This window comes from Rhipicephalus microplus, chromosome 3 (assembly GCF_043290135.1).
Source record: "Rhipicephalus microplus isolate Deutch F79 chromosome 3, USDA_Rmic, whole genome shotgun sequence".
NCBI classification, from domain to species: domain Eukaryota; kingdom Metazoa; phylum Arthropoda; class Arachnida; order Ixodida; family Ixodidae; genus Rhipicephalus; species Rhipicephalus microplus.
The window spans coordinates 243,725,091-243,746,588 of record NC_134702.1 but is presented as its reverse complement, the minus strand read 5'-3'; the positions used below and the strand labels follow the sequence as shown (position 1 = coordinate 243,746,588).

Below are 21,498 nucleotides of genomic sequence, written 5' to 3'. Positions count from 1 at the left end.
TCGCTGCGTGGGCGGCAGCCGCCTCTGAGAGTGGCTGCAGGCTGCTTACGGCTCTACGCGGCGCAGCAGGCAGCGTGGCACCTAGGATTTTGGCTGCTATCATCTCTAAGTTGCTCGGCTTCAGGTGGCCATTTATTGCTTACATATACTCTCGATTACTTACAACTAGCAGGCATTTTACAGCCTCTCATATCATCAAGTCTTCGACTCGTTAACCTAGTGCTGCTAAAAGGTCTTGATCAAGTCGAACAGTGAGATGTCAAACATAGATGCTTAAGCCTTGAATATCAGTGCTAGACTTGCGACCCGAAAGTCACGGGTGCGGTCCTGGCTGCGGCAATCGTATTTTGATGGAGGCAAAATAGGCCCGTGTACTGCATGATGTAAGTTCCCGTTAAAGTATACCAGATAATCAAATTCTCTGGAGCCTTTCATTACGGCTTGTCTCAATCTTTCCGTGTCCTTGGGACATAAAGCACAGTTACCATTATTAGGCATTGAATATCCTCGACGTCTGGTAGACAGCGTCAATCTGCCAGCTCAGGTTTACGGCATTTTGGCCAGCAGCGCTACACACCTTGGATGACGCTGTCATCGGCTCCCACCCCTTGAATGAAGTTATTTCCTTTCCGCCCGCCTGTATTTTGTAACAAACACGGTGAAGCGAATAAACAGCACTCGCTCGCCAATTTCTGCACCTGATTTGGACAACGTCCATGGTGTCATGCACGCTCTGAAGGGCGTGTGGGAATGTTGAGTGTAGCCAGGGGCCAAGGATGGGTGGGTCATGTCGCGATAGGATGGCTGTAAAGTTGTGCATGTGAAATATTTACTTATCGCGAATAAGTAGCCAATATTTATTATAAGAATGAGCGTTAATCGTACTTCATCATAAAATTACTGCCACTCCTCGCCCGTGTTGAAATAGTAATTGTTAAGTCATTCCTACACAGCAGCTTAATAGATTTACTAGTTTGTTACAAAGTTCTCTCACGACAAAATATTCCTTGCGCTTTACTTTGTACGCTACACGTGGCTGCGCAAGATTTCATTTTAATACGCTGGCGTACTCTCCTTTACCTGTGCGTTACACTGTTCTGGACAAACCAAGCAGGACACGACTCCCGACGAAGACACCCTGCTGTCAGGCCAGAGCATAGCACCCAGGCGTCGCCCTTCGAAGATGCGAAGGAGTCTATCGCGCATGCTCTCTTTCTCCGGGGCTGCCCAAGCCGGACACAAGTCAAGGACGAAGTCGATCTGCCTGCCTAAGCTACGTCCCGTTGAAGCTCCTCCGGCATGTATGATACCGGTAAGACGCACACGCATGCTCTCAATGTCTTTAGGGACTGTTACAGTCTTTTCACGCTTTCACGCAGAGAATTACATATAAGCAATTTCTTGTAATCATTAACGCCATTGGTGGTTTTAAAATCAAACCACTAAACACTTTACTCGTTAACGCTAAAGCAAAAATACTTCTCACAATCAATATTAAACAACACAAATGGCCTTAGCTGACTTAAGGTTGTCAGGACCAATCTACGGTGGAATGGAGGGAAATCCTCGACGATGCATTGCAGGTATGCAGGGCTAGGCGACGATGGACCTTGTTCAGCAGTGAAGAAACCATTTCTCGGCTTCCCTGTATGTCTCTGACCTCCGAATTTGCAACTTTCCCGACCTAGTGGTGGTGCTTCTGAAAGTTCACTATTGCTGCCCATAAAACAACCATCTCGGCCCCGCCAAAGGCATGCGCCAATTCGTCTGCTGTGTCGAGCATGATGACAATATTCAATTGTGCTTATACCTCACCCTTGGCTCTACCTTTACGAAAATGCCATTAATGGCACTTATATTGGTTATATGTGGCCACATATAATCATATATGTCAGCTTATGAGTCTTCAATTTGCAATATATGGATGTACATCTGGCGGGGTCAGTTCATGTATGGAGTTATATACAGCAATATATGACGCAGTTGGCCCATATAAGGAGTCAAATCCAGTCTTATAAGGCACAGCCACACCATATATAACATATGAAGTGGATTCTTATATGTGGAAGTGCTCCCTTATATGAGATGAACCACGTATATATTTAGCACCTTGATCACACACATTTATGTGGGTTGTAATATATAACAATTTGTACACGAAGTTGACCTGCTTATTTTCTACAACGACAGTATTAATTATATATATTGTTTCTGCCATGCAAAAAAACTTCAATTTCAGGTCAGCTTTGTGTACGTGATAGTTGCAACTATATGCATGCATTCGTGTAATTTAACTTGTAAAGTTTCCGAAGAATTTAGGTTTGAAGCAATAAGTTGCAAATATTACGAAGTAAATATTATATACGAGAGCAGACATGCTTTACAAGGAAGGAATTGTGTCAGGTCACAAAACGTACTGAAGCTCACTAACCTTGCTATTATTATAGAGCAATCTTATATAGTATTATGTAAAAACGAAATGCATGCAATTTATATTGTTCACAATAATGCATTCTTTGGAGTGGCAGCAAGAAATAGTAATATCAATGCAGTTTTAAATTCCTCATCGGTAGACAAAATTGCTGATTCTTTGAAGGTTTTGATGGCTATATGCTTCCTTCATATAAGAAGATTTCAGTTATTCCTGTTGACCCCCCCCCCCATCTGCGATTGCTTTCAGCGGCCATTTACCATAATTGCATGCGCAGTGCAATATTTAAGGAAGTATCTTCAAAAACAAACAAAAAACTAATGTGAATGCAACTTGCAGGCATTATTATGAATAAATTCAACATGAAAGTTGTAATAATTTATTGCAAAAATACATCTTGTGTTTCCTTTGGCTACGTGTGATGTTCTTGGCTGTGCACATAGTAAAATTATCGGAAATTTTATGATTGCACTAGTAAATATTTATTTTGGTGTAATGTTTGCAAGCGTCAAATAATTCTCACGTCATATACAAATATGGTAAGAAAGGTGCAACTGACTCACACGTGTTACACATTTAATGCACCATGTATTGAAACGCTGAAGCTTTAAACAACATTTACCGCAGGCTACCGAATCCACAAAACTTCTATTTTGTGTGGGTGTGTCCCTACTTGGTCGAGATCACTAATGCGCACGTGCCATCATCAGGATTAGCTTAAGCATTGCGTTGCGAGTACATGCACTATGACACATTTTTGCGGGCTGGCATGATGCTTAGCCAAACTCTACATTATGTAAACAGCTCCTTGGTCTGCATGCGCGTAATAATTATTACTGCTTGCGAACATATCCTTTCAACACCAACATCAAGGTGGCTAGAATGGGGAAGTGTGAAAAGCGGCTGCCAAAACCGGTCCCCAAAGCGCGCCGATGCCGCCTGGGGCACTGCATGCATCGGCGCGGGTAACATTGCAGAGGAGACAAATGAGACAGCACGCACCGCTCTCCACAAAAATTGCTCCCACGCTGTGTGGTGGTGACCCGTTTTCAGTAAAATCATTTTGATCGAGCAAGTGTAGTGCAGTACATGTCACTAAGCTCTTTAAAGTCTCATCTCTCAAAACCATTCTTGGAAAGGCCTTGATATGTTTAGTTTAACGTCCTCAAACCACCATATGATTATGGAAACGCCGTAGTGGAGGGCTCCAGAAATTTTGACCGCCCGGGTTTTTTTATCGATTATACTCCAAGATCAGAAGTTTGAATCAATGTGCCCGCGCCTCGTATTTATATTTGACATGTTAAAGCATTCGTTAAACGTGGTTGTAATACCATAATTTATCTTGCTAAGATAAACGTAAACCCTAGTGTTTGTCTCACTAGGCACGAAAAATTAAATGTGAATTTTACCTGTTCCTAGAAGCGTTTAGGACGAACATATTCCTACAAGCTGCCTTACCCATTGACCACCTTAAACCACGAAGACATCGATACTTTGTCCTTTCTTCTGCCATTGAGAACTTCCTATGAATCTATTTAAATATTGCTCGAAACGCTGCTACGATTGGCTGTCTTGCGCATTTTTTTAATAATTCTTATTACTGTATTGTATCTTTTACTGTGATGTGTCTGTGTATCAGTGTAGTTTTGATCCTGTTGATTTCTGACACTTCATTAAAATATTATGTGTAATTATTTCTTACGATTATTTCCCAACTATAGCGCTGTAGATATATGTAATTTTAAATATTCAAAATTGTCACAATAGATGCTTCGCCGAGCTAATTCACTTTCTCGAATAGTAGATTTCCCGTCATTTTGATCACTCTACTTATTAATTTTTGCTTTTAATGTTCATGCCAAGTTATGATGCATATGTATTCCCTCGCTATCTATTTGTGGAGCTTTGTTTCATAACTTTTGTATTCGTACTTGGTGGCATTTTATACTTGTAAAGTCTCTTTTTTATTCTACAGGTATGAATGGGTGTCGGGTATTGCAGCTTTGCCAACTTGTGGGTGGATCGGTATTTTGTTCATCCCTCGAGCTTTTAGTCCCGTGCTCCTCGACCTATTGAAATAAAAGAAATAAAGTCTCTGATCAAAACAATATAGCTAATTCAGGTGAATTAAACTAGCGAATTTTGCATGAAATGCCAGACGTAGAACACAGTGGCCTAATGTGCACCAGAGAGTTGCATGTGATGGCCTCTAACAACGTGGCGCATGTTAAATCCATTTCTCATTGTTACAGAAAGCCGAAATATTATTTCACCGTCAACCCTCTCCGCAAAGTTATAATCACTGACCTAAAGAATACAGTAATTCTGGCAGCTTGCATCTGCTAGCGGACCATTATCGCAGGTATTTGCAGTGTAAAATATTTGCAGTGTAAATAATTTTTGCCCCTTTAACCTACACAGGGCCTGCTAGAATTGCAACTGTTTATAGAAGCGTGAGTCTTGCTTTTCCAGGTACTGCAAATTTAGTGGTCCGCGACCTGTACTATCAGCAGAAGCAAATTTTATTTTGCAAACATAACTGATAAATAGCACTACCGTGTTGCAGGAACGACTTGCTGACAACTACAACTGGCACAATTTGAGCAGCAGCTCAATTTCTACATGTATAACAAGTGCATCAAATACTAATTGCCAAAGTAACGTGCTACACCAGCAACGGTGTTACTTTTAACGCGTAACCACCAACAGTGCGAAACAAGGCGGGCGTTTTTGCACTCATCACGATTATTACGAAGTACCAGGTTTCTAACATCGTAGCTTGCCACATATTATACAGGGCGACCGTCCACCGCTCAGCGGTGCACGATTCATGGGCGACAGACACTGCTAGTGCATCAGATGGAAGTCTTTCGTAGTCTTCCTTACTTTATTCAATCTCATACAGCATTTTTTCTACAGACAGAGGGGCTCTTCCACTAAATGATCTACGTTGCCACCCTTGGCACTCTTCAAGAGGCTGAATTGAGGCATAAAGTTTTGCGGACAAGCGTAATGCAGCGACGGTGGATCTACTTTTTTTTGTCGTTGACGCCTTCAGGCATTTTAGAGTAACCCAGTGCAATCACCGATTGACGAAGTACTTGTAAAGCAGCTACTGCCTCTGAAAAAAAAAGCAGCGCACCCGAGGAAAACTCTGCGAAGTGTGCCGCCCACTACCCACGCCGCTGCCATCAGCGCCCCTAGCGGCATCGGCGCGCCGAAAGGCCTTCTCCGGCAAGCAACAGCGCCGCGCTCATCAATCACACCTCCCCATTCTAGCCATCCTACCAACACTGGGGTGCATTTACCTATAAAATATGTATGCCGGTACATACCCACCACACTGCGCAATTACAAACTCGCGTATAGAGTTTCACGGGCACCCGGACAGTAGCATTTCCTTCAATTTGGCCAAACACTTGCGGCCATATCAGAATCATATGAGGGGATTATTATTACTACTACTATTATTATTATTATTATTATTATTATTATTGTTGTTGTTGTTGTTGCTGCTGTTGTGGTTGTTGTTGTGTTTCGCAAAACGTCAAACATTTCAATTCCATACGTTGTCAATACTGTGTCATTATGTAAGGTTTATGAGATCAGGGATCTTAGTGTTCGTTTTGATAGCATGCTGATTTTCTTGTACTTGCATTAAATGTGCTGCCATACTAGGCCTTCGTTTTCTCCCTGTTGGCAGAATATCTCTGATGAATTCGGTTCTCCTACAGCCTTCTAAAAATATTACCCCGCGATATGTCGTGCTCAACTTGAGTACATATAATTTATGATCTGGAATAACCTTGCTAAATCCAGCAGTAACGCCAATGAGTGGGCCCAGAAAAAATTCATAAGCATTTACCCCTATCGTTGCACTGGAATCCTTTCAACACTGCTAGAATAATATCTTTGCCATCACTTAACGGCCGACAAAATTGCACTGAGCTGTTATTTTTTACAAGCTAGTTCAGGGTGAGATATTCTGCCCTTCTCGGTTGTAATAAATTTCAAACTCCGTGTAATTTATCCAGAGAGAATCGACCGTTGCATGTACCTGCCAGCTTCTTCCAACACTCGGTCCTTTACAGAATAACGAGTCTCTCTAACGTCAACTTTCTTGATTCGTTATGTTTGTCATAGTCTACAGTCATTTTTTTGTCTGTGAGGGATGCCCTCAAAGGTCCTGCACCTGCACCTTTCTGGGCCTACAGGAGGAAGTTGAGGTCCATTGTCCCAAAAAAGGCGCCTGACTGCACTGCAGCTGTTGGCAAGTTTGCAAGGGGTGCGCAAAGTAAAGAATTGAAAAAAAAAGCGCCAGTCGGAGGGGTGGAAAATCTGAAGAACGTTGTTCGAAAAGCGCGCGTAGGTGCCGTGCAGCCCTGCCGTGGCCTACAGCAGTCAGCCGACACAGCAGGAAAAAAAGTGCCGCGACCCATTTAAAGTAGCGACGAATAAACTAGTTTGCGCAAATATTCAGTCGAATTTTAATAATGTTGCGTCAATAACTGTTAAAAAATGAAGGGGCGTTTGCCAATAGGCTCAGGCAAGTTTTGTTCCAGTGAAAAGCGCGTAAATCATTGATCTCAAGGAGTAATGTATGTTTCATTGTCAATCCTGCACTGTATTCATTCGCGCCATTGTTGCTTTCTCGATCGCCGGAGTCATGGGTGCAGAGCTGATCGAGTTTGCCACTTTTCATACCTCTTGCTTTTATTTCGTGTTCAACTACTGCTCCAATTTACACAAGATAATCACGCTGCTCCAAGGAATCTACTTCGCTGTACGTAGCGAGAATGTGGATGAACGTGGAAGTGTTTTTGGGTGCGTTTGCGTGTGTACGCCGCTAGATTGGTGATCGTCAACTTTTCGGGCGAAAAAAAAAATGCAAACCCATGCTTGCGGGCAAGCGTTCCTCCACAAGTTCTCCCAAAAGCAGTAGGAATGAACGTGGGGGTTTTAAATTGTGAACAGGCTATCAGGATTATAGGCTCCTTGAAAGACAAGTCTCGGTTAATTGTTAAGGTAAGTTCATCATTTTTATTACATTCGCACGTTGTTCGTAAATATTGTGGTAACTAAGAAAACATAGCGCATTGCATGCTTCCTGAGTAAATAGCTTCATACTAATCGTGGTTACGTCACTAGACTGTTTTGTTTAAGCGATACACTTTCTTTTTTTATTTTTACGGACAGTGCTCTCTTTAATCGAAAACTGTACACCAGGAAAACATGGGTTTCGTGGTATTGAAATTTTTATAAAAATATTGCTGTAAATATACTTGTCTTGTATTTTTCTCATTTTAACGCTTGAAGAATTACCAAAGATAAATACAACTTGCGCAATTACAAATAAAAACAGTTGCATATCTCCAACTCCAACGGTGTCATGAGATTTACGAGCCCGTGTTTGAATTTGTCTATCTTCGTCAATTTTCCCCTTGTTTTTATATTTAAGTGTGTTTTGATAAGGACAGGCAGTGAAAACTTTTTGCTAGTTTGGTTGTTCAAAGCAGGGTTGAAATGGATCGAAACGGAAAAGTTAAGAATAGCCCATAATTTTGTTTCCTCCATCTACAATTACGGGTGATATAGGTGTAAATTTGTCTGGAATGCGTACATAACAGGCAACATTATTGTTACTTATGTCGCAAAATCGCATGGTTATCTTGAGGAACTGCGCATACCCGCATACATAGTTACAGAAAATAATGTGATGTCACGTTTCAATCCGTGAGCACTGTAGATAGTTTTACGCAAGTTGACAAATAAACGAGTCTGAGGCATTAGGACTTGCTACTGCGTGAAAAAACTGGGGGGGGGGGGGCAATAAGCTCCGTTTTTCAGAGTACTACGCGATAACAATATCCTGTTTCTTGTGAGTAATTTAATCACTCAGTGTGTATTTTTTGTATGATACTACTTGAACAATTTTAATATTTGAATAGTACTGTGTAATTGAGAAAGTTGAAAGTGTCTCAATGAAGCTTTCGCACATGGCTGCATTTTGTGTAAAAAAGGGGTAGCATAGTTTAAAGCACAAGCAATATTATGTTATTACTGAGTTGCGTGAAAAAGATCGAAATACAAAAGGAAGACACCTGGACACAGCGCACACTGACAACTGAAACTTTGTTGGAGAAAACAGGCATATATATGCGGGTACGAGAACACGTGTGGTGAAAAAATGATTAGATGAGCAGACAGATTGTATAAATAGTTCGCTTCCAGAAAAGCTACCTCGGTAGCAAGCAACATAACCGAGAGCTACGTGACACATGAATCACCAGTTTTGTTTATGAAATACGCCTCTTTGATTTCTCGCGCTACCGTGTCCCTTATTCTAGCTTTAACTACCGTATCATCAAGCAAGAGCAGGCAGCCGCACTTTCTACAATGTGATGATTGGTTAGAGCATGGTTGTCCTTTTAGAGAAGTTTTGTGATCCACAATTATATTATTGAATTCTAAATAATACTTCCCGCACGACAGCGCAGCTCACGTGTTCTCGTAACCGCATATATGTGTCGGTTATCTCCAATAAAGTTTCAGTTGCTAGTGTGCGCTGTGTTCAGGTGTCTTCCTTTTGCACTTCAAATTTTTTCGCGCAACACAGTTAGGATGAATTACCAACTCACCCAGCAGACCCTGCTTCTCAATATTATGTGTGTAAAGTTTTTAGAACTTTATGCACCCGCTACGCAGTCGTGAGGGAATACGAGCAGTAACTTGTGTGCCTTTTGTAATGGTTGGCTGTCTTTAGACCGCGAATTCACGTTGGTAATAACGTCTTGGAATGCCCAATGGCAATGCACGCTTGTATCATCCAATAATGCTCCAATAATAAATGCTGTGCTGTGAAACCTGTATACAGAATCAGTGTAATTGTTAAGCATGACAGTTATTTTTCTTGCATTTCCAGCCAGAGGAAGTTATTCATGCTTTATTTCCAAGCAGACGCATAGCTGTGAGGTAGAGCACTTGCTTGCCATGCAAATGGCCTGCATGATTTCGATCATCACTCAAACCCAAAATTTTAAAATAGTTGTTCTATTTCCATTCTCTAAATTTTCGGTCATGGTACAGACGGTTTTTGATTCAGAGCCACTGGTGCCTATGCCGGAATTTCTACGGAACGAGCTTTTTACCGCTGTTACGTTAATGATGTATTATTGGCAGAACGGAAAGTGGGTTACGCTTACAAAGGTCATTTTTTGTGTCCCGTTGGCAAAAAATATCGCTAAAAGCCTCCCTTACCACGCACATAGAGACTATAGGCCATTCCTAGTAACAATACTTGTACATGAGAAGCTTGCAAGCCAATCGCTTTTGACCGAACTCCTTAAAGGTTGATTATCAACTCATTTAGGTTTTTCAATGCACACGCAGCTCATTCGGTCAGCAGCAAGTCAATATTTTGTTTTGACTCACTATGAACGCTATGACTTTTGACTCACTATGACTCACTTTGAAGTATGCCAGAATAGTTTTAAACAAACCCACTGTGGAAAATCTCTTTACGAAACTAAAATTGTTTTCTTTTATCCTATTTAATATTGTCAAGTCGGAATCGATGAAGGGGAATATTTACTTAAACCATACTATCTCTCTGACTGTGTTGACCGTAGGTTCAAAATAAGAAAAATCGCCTGCAAGACTGACGTATTTCAAAATGATTTTTTACGAAAAGACTCAGTCGATGGAACCAGCTGCCTTCCAGCATTGCCTCTACTATCTCAAATTGTTTGCTTTATTCCATATTAAAATTAGTGTGTTGCGATTTTGGGGTGTGTTACATTTTTATTGATATATGTATTTGTGTTGAAGATTGTGGTTTAGGCGACTTTGAATATTTGTTTGGCTGACTATGTATCTTTTTCTTTATTCTGCTTTTTGTAAACGCTCCCCACTATAATACCAATCGGTGTGGTGGGTAATGAAATAAATCGATAAATAAAGTATTGATAAAGAAGCAATAAATTTAAGCACAAAAATGTATCTCTTCAGGAAAAGTGGACTAAAAGTGACAGGTGCCCACCACAAACTTTAAATATGTTGCGAAGTTAAAATTTTAGCAATTATTTATTGAGAATAACTCGAGATATAATGAGGATAACTTGAAGAAGAATGTTGAGGGGATATGCACTGAATTTGTTTTGGAGACGATGGTGACTCCATGGAGACCTTTCAACAAACAGCTATATTTCTAGCTGAAAAATGATTTGTGCGGCTATAATTTTTGCCGGTGACACAAGATGAACTCATATAGATGAATCATCTGAATAGCTATATATAAATGTGTCAATATAAGACCATGTTTAACCTTATATCAATGCTTCTATATATTCCATAAATAGATGATGGCCATATATGGCCATATACAGCAACACCCATATATGGGTATATAAGCGATTAGGTATATCAGGTTGTATAAGGCCCATATTAGGCTACGTAAGGAATCAGGCATAGCAGGTTATATGGAACATTTATGGGGATTGCATATAAAGCCTGATATGCCCAATTCCTGATGTAGCCATTTACGGGGATTATATATAAATTCATATATAGGATTTTCATAAGGATATATTGACCCAGAATGGCGGCACTAGGCCCATGTTCACTGTCTTATCGGGGGCGAAAATGTTTTAAATGCGAGACAAGTTCTGTAATGAGGTGTGAAAAATTGCGTCTTCCTCGTCGTGCACAACACATGGATTGTGCATACAGACATCACAAGTTCGACAGAAACCACAAAAATTGTGGTTTTAATGAAAGGGACTGTCGAATGAAAGGGACTGTCTGCATTGCTCTCCTGTTCTGTGTCGGAATAAAAAGCGTACCGTGTGAAGTGTCTAACTTTGCAGCGGTTTCTCTGGAAAATGCGTGGAATTATTAAAATAGAATTTTTCTGTCCGCATTTTATCTCCTTCCATTGGTGGGATGAATGCTGACAACACTGGTGCGTGCTGGTGAAAATCAAAATCCAAACCGCGTGTGCTTTTCGCAGGCTTCATCAAGTTTGGTTATTGATAAAATAATTACCTCAGTGGTCATTTTAGGCACACACACAATTTCTTGTTCTTCTCATGAGCGGCGGCGGGCGCCGTGGTCGCGTTTCTCCACCGTTTTCAGGCAGGCAAGGCAAGCGAACATACCACCGGCAGCTCCACCGGGCGTCTATTCGAACACGTGAGAAAAAAAGCAAGAATTGGTCTCTGGTGCAATAAATAGCTGCTTCAAGTGCATAAAATACAAACTCAAGTTAGACGTGTTCGTTTTTAAGCAAAATAACTCTACCTACGACGGTTTCTTGTCTTACCAATAGATTGTCAAGATTGACCACATTCGCTGTTGCGTGACGCTAGTGGTCACTTTTTATTGACTTTCAACATCAAGTTAAAAGTATAATTTCTTTTTTTCTGGCACAAAAGCATGCTTTTCGCCGCCAATGTGATGAATGGTCTTTTCATTGGAGCTACAATTAGAAAAAAATTCGGAGCGGGTAGACAGTCCCTTTAAGAAGCGATAGATTCATCGCAATTGTAAGTGACTGCTGAATGTTCGGCAATTTATTGCTCTGGTTAGTAGTAGTTCCCGACCACTATGTACTGTGAAGTTGTAGAGACACGCTGTTAACACGCTTTAGGCATCTGCAAATGTTATGTTTGTCCAGTCATTGCTCCATCCCAAGTGATGAATGCGAGAAGGCCAGCATCGAGATCAGCGATACCACGATAAAAATAACACCGGAAAACAAAGCTTGGTGCATCTTTTCCGGTAAGCGTGAAGCATGTGTAGCAGCCTAACTGGAGTACAGAAGATGACAGCCTCGTCCCACGGCTTCAATCGCAAGCCTTAGATTCCCCATTCAGCAACCACATTATAGTTTCATACAGACGACCCGGTAGTCACGGAGCTATTTTATGTGACATCTTTTTGCAAAGTTATTGATTCGCATGCCATCGTTGTCCCACACAAAAGAATGGAAAAATCTGAGCCAGTCAAAAACAACCTTGTCAACAAAAGTTCTTTCTTGGCCTTGAAAGAGTGCGAAATTCCGAAACGAGAAATCGCTTAAGTTTCAGGTCTCAAGGGTCACTGTTCGTGCAAGGCCGACAATTCTGTGCGATGCAAACATTTGATTGCAATGTGAGGCTTAGCACATAGGTAAGTGCTGTATATTCAGTTGTAAGTTAAATTTAGAAATATGAGTTTTCATTGATCCTTCCGAAAGAGATATCTTCCACTTTGAAAGGACAGAATCTGCACATGGAATCAGTGTGTGTTTATTTACCTAAAATGTTTTATGGTATTGACTAACTGGTATGTAGGAGTGTACATTGTCAACAAGCCATTTTCACATTGGCAGAATACATGCGATTTCAAGTGACGTCATTTGATTGAAACAGTTTCAAGATTTATGATACAGATGCTTACACCTTCAACAAAAGCGGGTTCGATGGTAATAGTCGCTCAGTGAATCAACTAAGACTGACCTCACTTGTAAATGAAATGTTAGCTTGTCCGACTTTTAACATCTTATATCAGCACCTTCAACAAAAGCGGGTTCGATGGTAATAGTCACTCAGTGATTCAGCTACGACTGCCTCACTTGTAAATGAACTGTTAGTTTTTTCCGACTTTCAGCATCTTATATGAGAATTGCTGTTTTTGAAAAAAAAGATTACTTGTAAAGAAACCTAACTGGCCTTCCTCCGTGCACTAATTATTTCTTTACGCGCGAAGTTCACCGATGCTCTGCATTGTTTCTGTGCTTCTATCAAATTTTTCAGGGCTGGATTCTCAAATCTAGCTTACTTCAACACACGTGAAGAAAGCATAGGGAAATTTGAATAGGAACTCCATCTACAAGCCAATACGGCTGAAAGACCTTTGTCTTGTGCGAAGCTTTCCATCAGTCAAGTTAGACTAGGCAGAGCTGGAGATATCCGACAATGGCTGATTCGACCAGCTTCTGGAAGTGCTTGGGCAAAGCATGCAGCAGTCGGTGTTTCCAGAAAGTAATGCACAGTACAAGCCAGAGCTCCGAAAATTATGAGCTTGAAGCAGGCTCTTAATTAGCCACACTGCCTTGAACAAGCATGTGCAAGGTCACAAGAATCTGCACTACCACTAGGAAGTATTTAAACACTGCAGCAAACTCGGAATTTATTTTTTTCGCTTAAGACTGCTCAAGCGAAGACTTGCCAACTTTATAAAAGAGAAACTTGTGCAATCGCAAGATGACGCAGCTAATGTCAGCAGAGAAACTGCCAGTCAAAATAACACCAGGTGACAAAGGGCACGAATGGTGAGAATCACCGGAAACAAATGCAACACACTCTACCGCTTTATCCCTCAAGAAGCTGTCAGCTGTCAGCAAAAGTTTTACAAAGTGTTGACAAACGGCTTGAAGAGAAATGAGGCAATGAGGCGGGGAAAGGCTTGCGAGAAGCTTAACGTAGAAGCGTACGACCTCAGCATAGGTGAAGCTTGTATATTTGAGCTCGTCGTGAATCCTGTGCTTCTTTGGTTGCGATTAGGCCAATTGGAATTTCATTCAGAGGCGGGAAGCTAGCCATACTTATTGAAGCCCTGTCTCGTGAAAAACCTAAAGAATAGTCGACCTTGTGAAGCAGAAGAAAATACGATACCATCCTGCGCGATGTTGAGAACTACAACTTGAGGCCAATCCATTGTTATTGCACACAGTTAAAACTAGGGCTTTGCCTACTAGTACCTGAAGCAGCACGTTTTATTTTATACCGTGAAGTGGAGTCACTAGTGATCACAGTGAACAAGTCCAACTTCTGTTGATGATTTCATCAGGCGACTGAAAATACTTTCCTTCTCACACTATTTGCCAGAGCTCGTGAAATGCACGGAATAAGTGCCAGAAATAAAAAAAAAACAGTCTGTGGGACTCCGAATAAATTCTGAATTGTGTTTATTGAAAGCCTGGGAAACAGCGCTGCCACTGTGCCATAGTGCGATTTCTGAGAGTGTGTGAGGAGACACAAACGAGCGAAAACTGCCGGTGTGCTATCACGTGATTGCTAAGTGTCTTAGGCGGGAGAGGCTACAGCTTGCTTCGTTCAGGGGCATAGATGGTCTGACACCTCAAATACGACCCGTTTAGGTCTTTCACCCAAATAAATGTGATAAGTTTTTTTTGTTCTCTTGAGCTATCCTATGCAAATTGCTGAATGTAGTAAGTGTTCTCTGTGCTTGTACCACTGCATTCTTTTGGAGCGAAGCACCTAAGGACCTCTTACATCCGCCGTAGTCTACAGTTGAAGGGCAGGGGCCAAACTGCTGGGCATAAACTGTCTACAGAGCAAGCTTAGCGCTCATACAGTTTAAAAATACACCATACTTGGCGCGGTGTCTCTGAAAAGCTGCACTAAAAATGAGCGCATCGATAAGTAATTAACGTGTGTGAAATTGTCGACACAGTGCACGCTGCGCGCACAGTGGCGCTTGGGGCCGCTTGTAACGACCCGCTCTCCGCGCAGTCATGAATGAGAGCGAACGCAAGCTGATGCTCGCAGCAAAAAAACGAAAACGCCATGACTCCGACCCCGACCTTCAAGCAGGAGAAGCTGCAGCAATAAGGCAATGCCGACAAGCAGATCTGGAGCTGATAGCTCAGGAAGCCGAGGCCCACTGCATGCCTGACGACAAGTGAATCAGGTTACTGAAGCACTCGAAGCAGCGTCAAAGCACCCACGAACTCCAGTGCTTCACGCACTCATCATTATTCACTTTGGGTTTGACATATCTGGCCAATATTTCTGCTTCATATTGCGCAAATAGCACTCAACAGTTGACATTTTAAATATGCGTTTTCTTGTACATTGTATTTCTACTGTCTTTTTGCAAGTTGCTTGCAGTACTTTGGAGATGTCAAGGCTATTCAGCAAAAAGTAAGTGCGAAATCTCGCAAAATGCATGATCTGCACTCTCTGCTGGAGTCGCCATAATTTCTGCATGCAAACGTTTGGCCCGCAGTGATGGCAGTGGTGTTAGAAAGCAGAAAAAAAAACGTGGAAGCACTGTTTGAAATATGTGGCTTTCACCTCAAATTAAGTATGTCGTAGTTTGCTGTATGCCCGGAAAGGTCTAAACTGAGTCTTGTGTATATGCATAGTGTATTTGTGTTGTGAGGTTTTATCTGGGTATTCATGGTGTTTTCACATTCTCTCCAAGGTCCATTTCCAAATTCTTGGAAACGAAGTTCAGCGGTTTGGCTGAATTAGATAGCTGATGAGGCGGTGGCACAGCCAGGGGGTTGCACACTGATCTTGTGCGCCTCTCATATTCGTCGAAAGTATTTTTCGCCGTGGCCTGGAAAGCACGAAATGACTCACGACTACATCTGCCTACCCAGTCCCATCAAGAAGCCCCCCCCCCCCTCTCCTGCCCCTAAGAAACAATATTGTGCTTAAGCCCAAGTAGTGTAGTATACGCCACATACTTGTTTGAATTGACGCCACATTTTGATATCTCATGGTTATCAGGCCAGTGAATAGGTTTGGATGATCCCAAGCCAGGAACTATCTTTTCCTTGTTAAAAGGATGGCTAGTTAAATTCATGTGCAACTTTTGAACCTGGTGAGGCCTTGCCCTTTCGTGTTCAAGCTGTTTTTTAAAATTGTACATGAGAATGGACAATGAATATATTACTATAATGCAGCTGGTACGCGTCAAACAACTGCTTGTTGGCAGAAACAATGCCAGGAACGGAAGTGCATAAGTTGTCAGTTTGATTACAAGAAGGATCCTGCCTATGCGGCACGAAATTAATGTACGTACGAGCATTCGATTATGAACAGCCGAGAAGAGCACGGAAGAAAGGGCCACTAATTATTCGTGCGAAAATCGCGGGCTTTCCCGAGCTTAGCAATTAGTGTTATTTGTACCTAAATATGACATATTACGCTTCTACACATGCGATAAACATCATGTTACACTCATCGCTTGCACCGTAGTTTGTCAAGAGAAGACAAATCAATTTTACACTGACTTTGAAAAATATTCTGAATTTCAGGCCGTGCACTGAGCTCTAATATTCGGCTCGCGTATTTTCGGGAGCCTAACTACCGATCGGCAGCTGTTTCTGACCATGCTGAAAAAAAAGTTGCAGGGATCTTTTATTATGACTAATGTGATTCACAAGTCGAGAAACACGCGTATGACTTATACACCTACATAAACATTATATTAAGACCTCACTGTTTTCTATGCGCAATTGATTTCGAGTATTAAAACAATATTGTGATCATGGTAGCAATGAACACCGCAGAGAAATCATCGCTTGTGTCACGTGCGTACCTGAGCTCTTTTCATGCAGCACCGAGTTCCGTTTACGCGCCGGCTCACGACGTATGATGTGACTGAGAGACATGCGGCGGGGCCACGACAGCGGCGATTAACTCTCGGCACTGCTGCTGCAGCGGCGGAGCCCGGTTCACTCGTTTCAAGCCGGCACCTCGCCGCCGCCCCGTTGAGCCGGCGCTTGTCGCAAGCGGTGGGCCGTTTTGTAAAGCCAGCACCAGCTCAGGATGCCGCTATGTCTACAGCTGCCACTGCTACTGTGGCGGCTGAAGCAACCATGGAAGCTGGGAAGCCAGAAGGCGACGAGTCATTTCACCTACAGGTAATCTCCACTACGGCTGCCCTGAAAAACGAGGATGCGGTGAGTGAATGCCCACATTCACATCAACTTAGGATAAAATGTAGGCTGGAGAATATTGAAGTGCTTATTTTTTATTTTGATGCATTCGGGTTTCTTCAGGAAGGTCAGGGGTTCGTATGCTGCATCGTAGGGTTCGCGCGCATTGAATTTGTATATTATAACATTTCAATTAGTTATTACTGTATGTGTCCTAATTGTTAACACTACAGTTTCAATGCTGTTGCTTGCTTTAAAAATGTATATTTTGGCAAATGTGTTTTTGATCTCACCTATTCTATACATTGCGATAATGATGTTTTGTTTATTGGTATTTTGGGTTTTATTATGTATATTGTTCTGTTCTTTTTCACATTTTGAGCGTTTATTTGTCTGACTATAATTTGCTGATTGTTAGCCTTTGCGTAAAAACTTGTTTTATCTGCGTCTATCAGACTGTATTGCGGAGCAAAAGCCTTCGTCAGGCTTTACAGCCTTTTGCTTTTGCTTCGTTTTTTTATATACAAGAAAACAAAAATAAACCCCGAACCCCAAACTCAACTGCTTTTGATGCAAGAGTGAGGGTGCCTCGATTGGCAGAGTGTGTAGAGAAATCTCACCTCGGCTGCTTGATGTTTGCTTTCATTTCACGGGCAAATATGTTTCTAAGGCCGCAAAACTGTAATAACGGACACCGCGAACGCTCCCGGTGAGTGTGCTGTGCTTTTTATTAGTTCCAGTTACCTTTACCCCGAAATACCAGGACAATTTTTTAGGGGCGAAGCTCCTTATAGCGGCACCCGTTCATCCCTCGTAGCTGTTGTAGTATGTAGCAACTATAACATTTTGACCTCCAAGGTGGTGCCAGTGAGAGATTTCTTCTGTGCGTTCTTGAACAATAAAAAATAGTGCTCAATGTACATGCCAATGGCTGCTAATGGGGAATGAGGGACAGGAACATTCGGCTTTTAGTTAACGCGCACGCTGCAATCCCCATTAGCAGCCATTGGCATGTACATTGATCACTATCTGACAAGAAAGGGTTGCTACGTTATACTCGCTAGGTGTAACCTCCTGGTTTTAGAAAGATTTAGCGAGCGTTGGGCCGCAGTGCCATGAATACAGTGAACTAGTATATACCATGAACTCGGGGTGGTTAAAGGTGATAAGCAGACCCGAAGCGCAAGCTGTAAGAAAGTGTGCGTGTGCCACCTCTCTTTTAGTCCTTGGAATGTCCGCTGCATGGCGGTGCTTCTATATGGGGTATATATGATGAAAAGATGTGAGATGGTGGTACTTGGAGTGTTGAATAGATGGACAAACGGACACACAGACAGATGCATGGATGGACGCATGAACGGACGCAGGGGCGGGTGCATGGACGAACGCAGGGACGGACGAATGAACAGGCGCACACACAGACGGGAGGATGGACGTATAAACTGTCACAGAGACGGATGCAAGGACGGACGGAAGCAAGAATGAATGGACGGACGAATGCTTTGCCCCACTCTCCATTCACTCCGTAGATATGCTGCCAATTTTTTTAACGATGGTACACGAGCATAAGCCAAACCAAGTCTCGGCCAAGCTGAGTGCGGCCCCATCGAGGTCGGCCCGGTAAGCTTGACATTATGTCGCTACCACTACAGCACCAGCCGCGCCAAAGGGACACCTGCGTGGCAGTAGAGTGCCCACCGAAAATTGGAGGCACCGAAAAATTGGACAGCAGTTCCTGCGGAACGCGACCAACGCGGTCAACGAAGAGCGCCACATACAGAACGCTGAACGACCGCCGCACAGCTGTGGGGAACGCCGAAGTGCGTCTCTCGGGGGTGGAGTGCAGGCAGAAGGAGCGACCGCAAGTGGGCGATGACTTGCACCGCACGCTGGCCAAAGGGAGCTCTGTTGCTCACACTGCCCTGTCTCCAAGCTTCTGACATTCGCCTTTAAGGGCACGCAGAACAGAGACGCGTGCTCGCGTCCCCAATCTATCCCGGGCACAATCCGCCTAGAGATTCAGCGCGCGAAACGCTTGCGTCGCGTTCCATTTTCACCGAGGCCATCTCAAGGTTTCTTTTTTTATCCGCTAGGCTATGTATTCTGGCGCTGTAGTCAGACTGGAAAACTCGACTGAACGGTGCCCGGGAGACTGACGACGATGAAACTGAGGCTGACAACGCCAAAGACAGTGACACTGAAAACGGAAGCGCGCAGTGGTCCATATTCTCCAAGCGGAAGCTGAACAGGGAAGTCAAGATGGAGCATCTCCGCCTTGAACGGGTGAGCCGACCTCGTTTTGCACTCTCAATCATGACAATTACTAAAAAATATTTGCATGACATACCTAAGCAGGCTATAACAGCTGCAATAGAAATGACCACGCAAAGCTGGGAACTTGCAGAATTGGCAATGTTTCGCTATGACTCTGCTGCGAACAGTGTAAAGGCTACAGTAAGAGACGACGAACACGCGGAAAGACTTGCGGCGCTTACGCGATCAGCTGAGAAAACGTGTGGACAAGTCCGTTCGTATAATATAAGGATTGAAAGGACTCTGGCTCAAAGAGTCGGGAGTGATCCCGGCGTTATCAAAGAGTGCTCTGGTCAGACCACTGAATATATACTCGACCACTTGTGATGGAAAACGGCTAGAATCATAGATGGGCACCTAATCAGGAAGACCAACATGCTGCTACTCACGTTTGACACGGAATTATTTCCTAGCAGGCTTGTGTTTGACTAAGAAATCAGTAAGGTGCATGTGTATCGACTAAAGGCCATAAACTGTTATAATTTCCATAGATTGGGACACATTGACAAGTACTGTTCATCAGTGGAAGTCTGTAAGCAATGCGGACGAAATCACTCCGATGATATTGAATGCGATGTTGAGCTCTTTAGCGTCGCCTGCCATAAAGAGGGTCACATATCGTTGAACTCTGCATGCCCTTGTCGTGTGCCCCAGTACATAAACAAAATGAGCCAGAATGCGTTGGGTCAAAAGGCAGTGAGCTGGTCTGAATTTGTTCAGGCAGACACGCTGAAACAACCTGAGCCATGCAGTGACTATGAACAGCAAATAAAAGATTTGCGCAAAGAAAACCAGTGATTAAGGACGCTGCGACAAGAGATACTGGCAAGACTACCGCCCCATCCACGATCTATGCAAACATGAACCAGCATGAACCGACTCCGCGAGCTAGTGACACAAAAAGCGCGAGTGCAGGAAGTCGGTATGGGTGATTGTTGACCCGCAAAAGAATGGCAAACTCAAGGAAACAGCAACAACCATGAAATATGCAGACTCAGAAGAGCAGGACGCTCTGAACATCAAGGCCACTTACTGCGCGAGACTCGGCATATGCGCCGATGTTGGATATCCTGCGCCAAGGGCAGTTCATAGAAACTCAATGCTTGGAAAAAAAGAACTACGGGAGAATTTCAGACCATAACGAATACAATACAAAGCGAAATGCAAACTGTGCTCAACGAATGGCAGAATGTTTTTCAAAAACAGAAGGAGCCTAAGCGACGCAAGAGAGCAGATTAAATCTGGCTACAAGACTAACAGTTATTCAATGGAACTGTCGCACTTTCAAACAGAATGGGTCAACACTAAGGCATTAAATAGGAAGACTTAAACCTCTTGCCTTAATATTGCAGAATACACGAGGACTGTGTAATATTAGAGGTTTCCGTACCTTTCAGCAGTCCACTATAATGTACCAGGGTAAAGGCAATGAACAGCCGCAAGGCCAAGCCGCTCTCTCAGTGAGAAATGACTGTGCTGCAACTGAACTACGAATTTCGGAGCTAAGCAACGAATTTAGAAAAATTGTGGCTGTCATGCTTCGCCCGCGTGGTCTGCGGCCACCGGTTACGGTTTGCGTTTATAACAGACCGATGACGAGCAAGGGTCAAAACGGTTCTTTCACGTGGCTCGGTAAAGTGCAGGTGCAAGTCGGAAGCCTTCCCTTCGTGGTGGGTGGAGACTTCGTTGCCAAACATCCCTCTTGGGGCTTCGTTAAGGCTGACTCAAGAGGACGCGCTCTGCAAGAAGCAATCGAAATGTTGACGCTAAACGTGTGTAACACACCAGATATACCAATCCGCAATGGGCTACACGTGAAGCAGCAGGACATGACACCTGATTTAACGCAGCCACTCCTGGGTTGATAAGGCGATGGGACGTAGATTTGACCACATGGGGAAGCGATCATTTGCCTATAATAATTATGCTAAATCGCAAAAAGATCAAGAAAAAAAGGCATGCGGTTGTGTTTGACTAGAACAAATTTCGAGTAGCCACGGGAGACTGTTTTGCAGAAATTCTATAATCGCGGAGGCACGACCAGAGGCAAGAGAGACTATACCATGTGATGCCACTA

At 43.0% G+C, this 21,498-nt stretch overlaps 1 protein-coding gene across 5 annotated transcripts in view; it reads left to right on the top strand.

Moving 5' to 3' along the window:
• LOC119162457 (uncharacterized) overlaps window positions 1-21,498 on the top strand; it is a 202,953-nt gene that overhangs the window by 101,697 nt on the left and 79,758 nt on the right. For 4 of the 5 annotated variants that reach the window (XM_075890871.1, XM_075890870.1, XM_075890867.1 and 1 more), the window contains 2 exons: window positions 1,115-1,312; window positions 16,788-17,132. In XM_075890871.1, the coding sequence (XP_075746986.1) occupies window positions 1,115-1,312; window positions 16,788-17,132 (543 nt within the window). The remainder of the gene's footprint in view (window positions 1-1,114; window positions 1,313-16,787; window positions 17,133-21,498) is intronic. The other variant, XM_075890868.1, reaches the window with a different exon arrangement.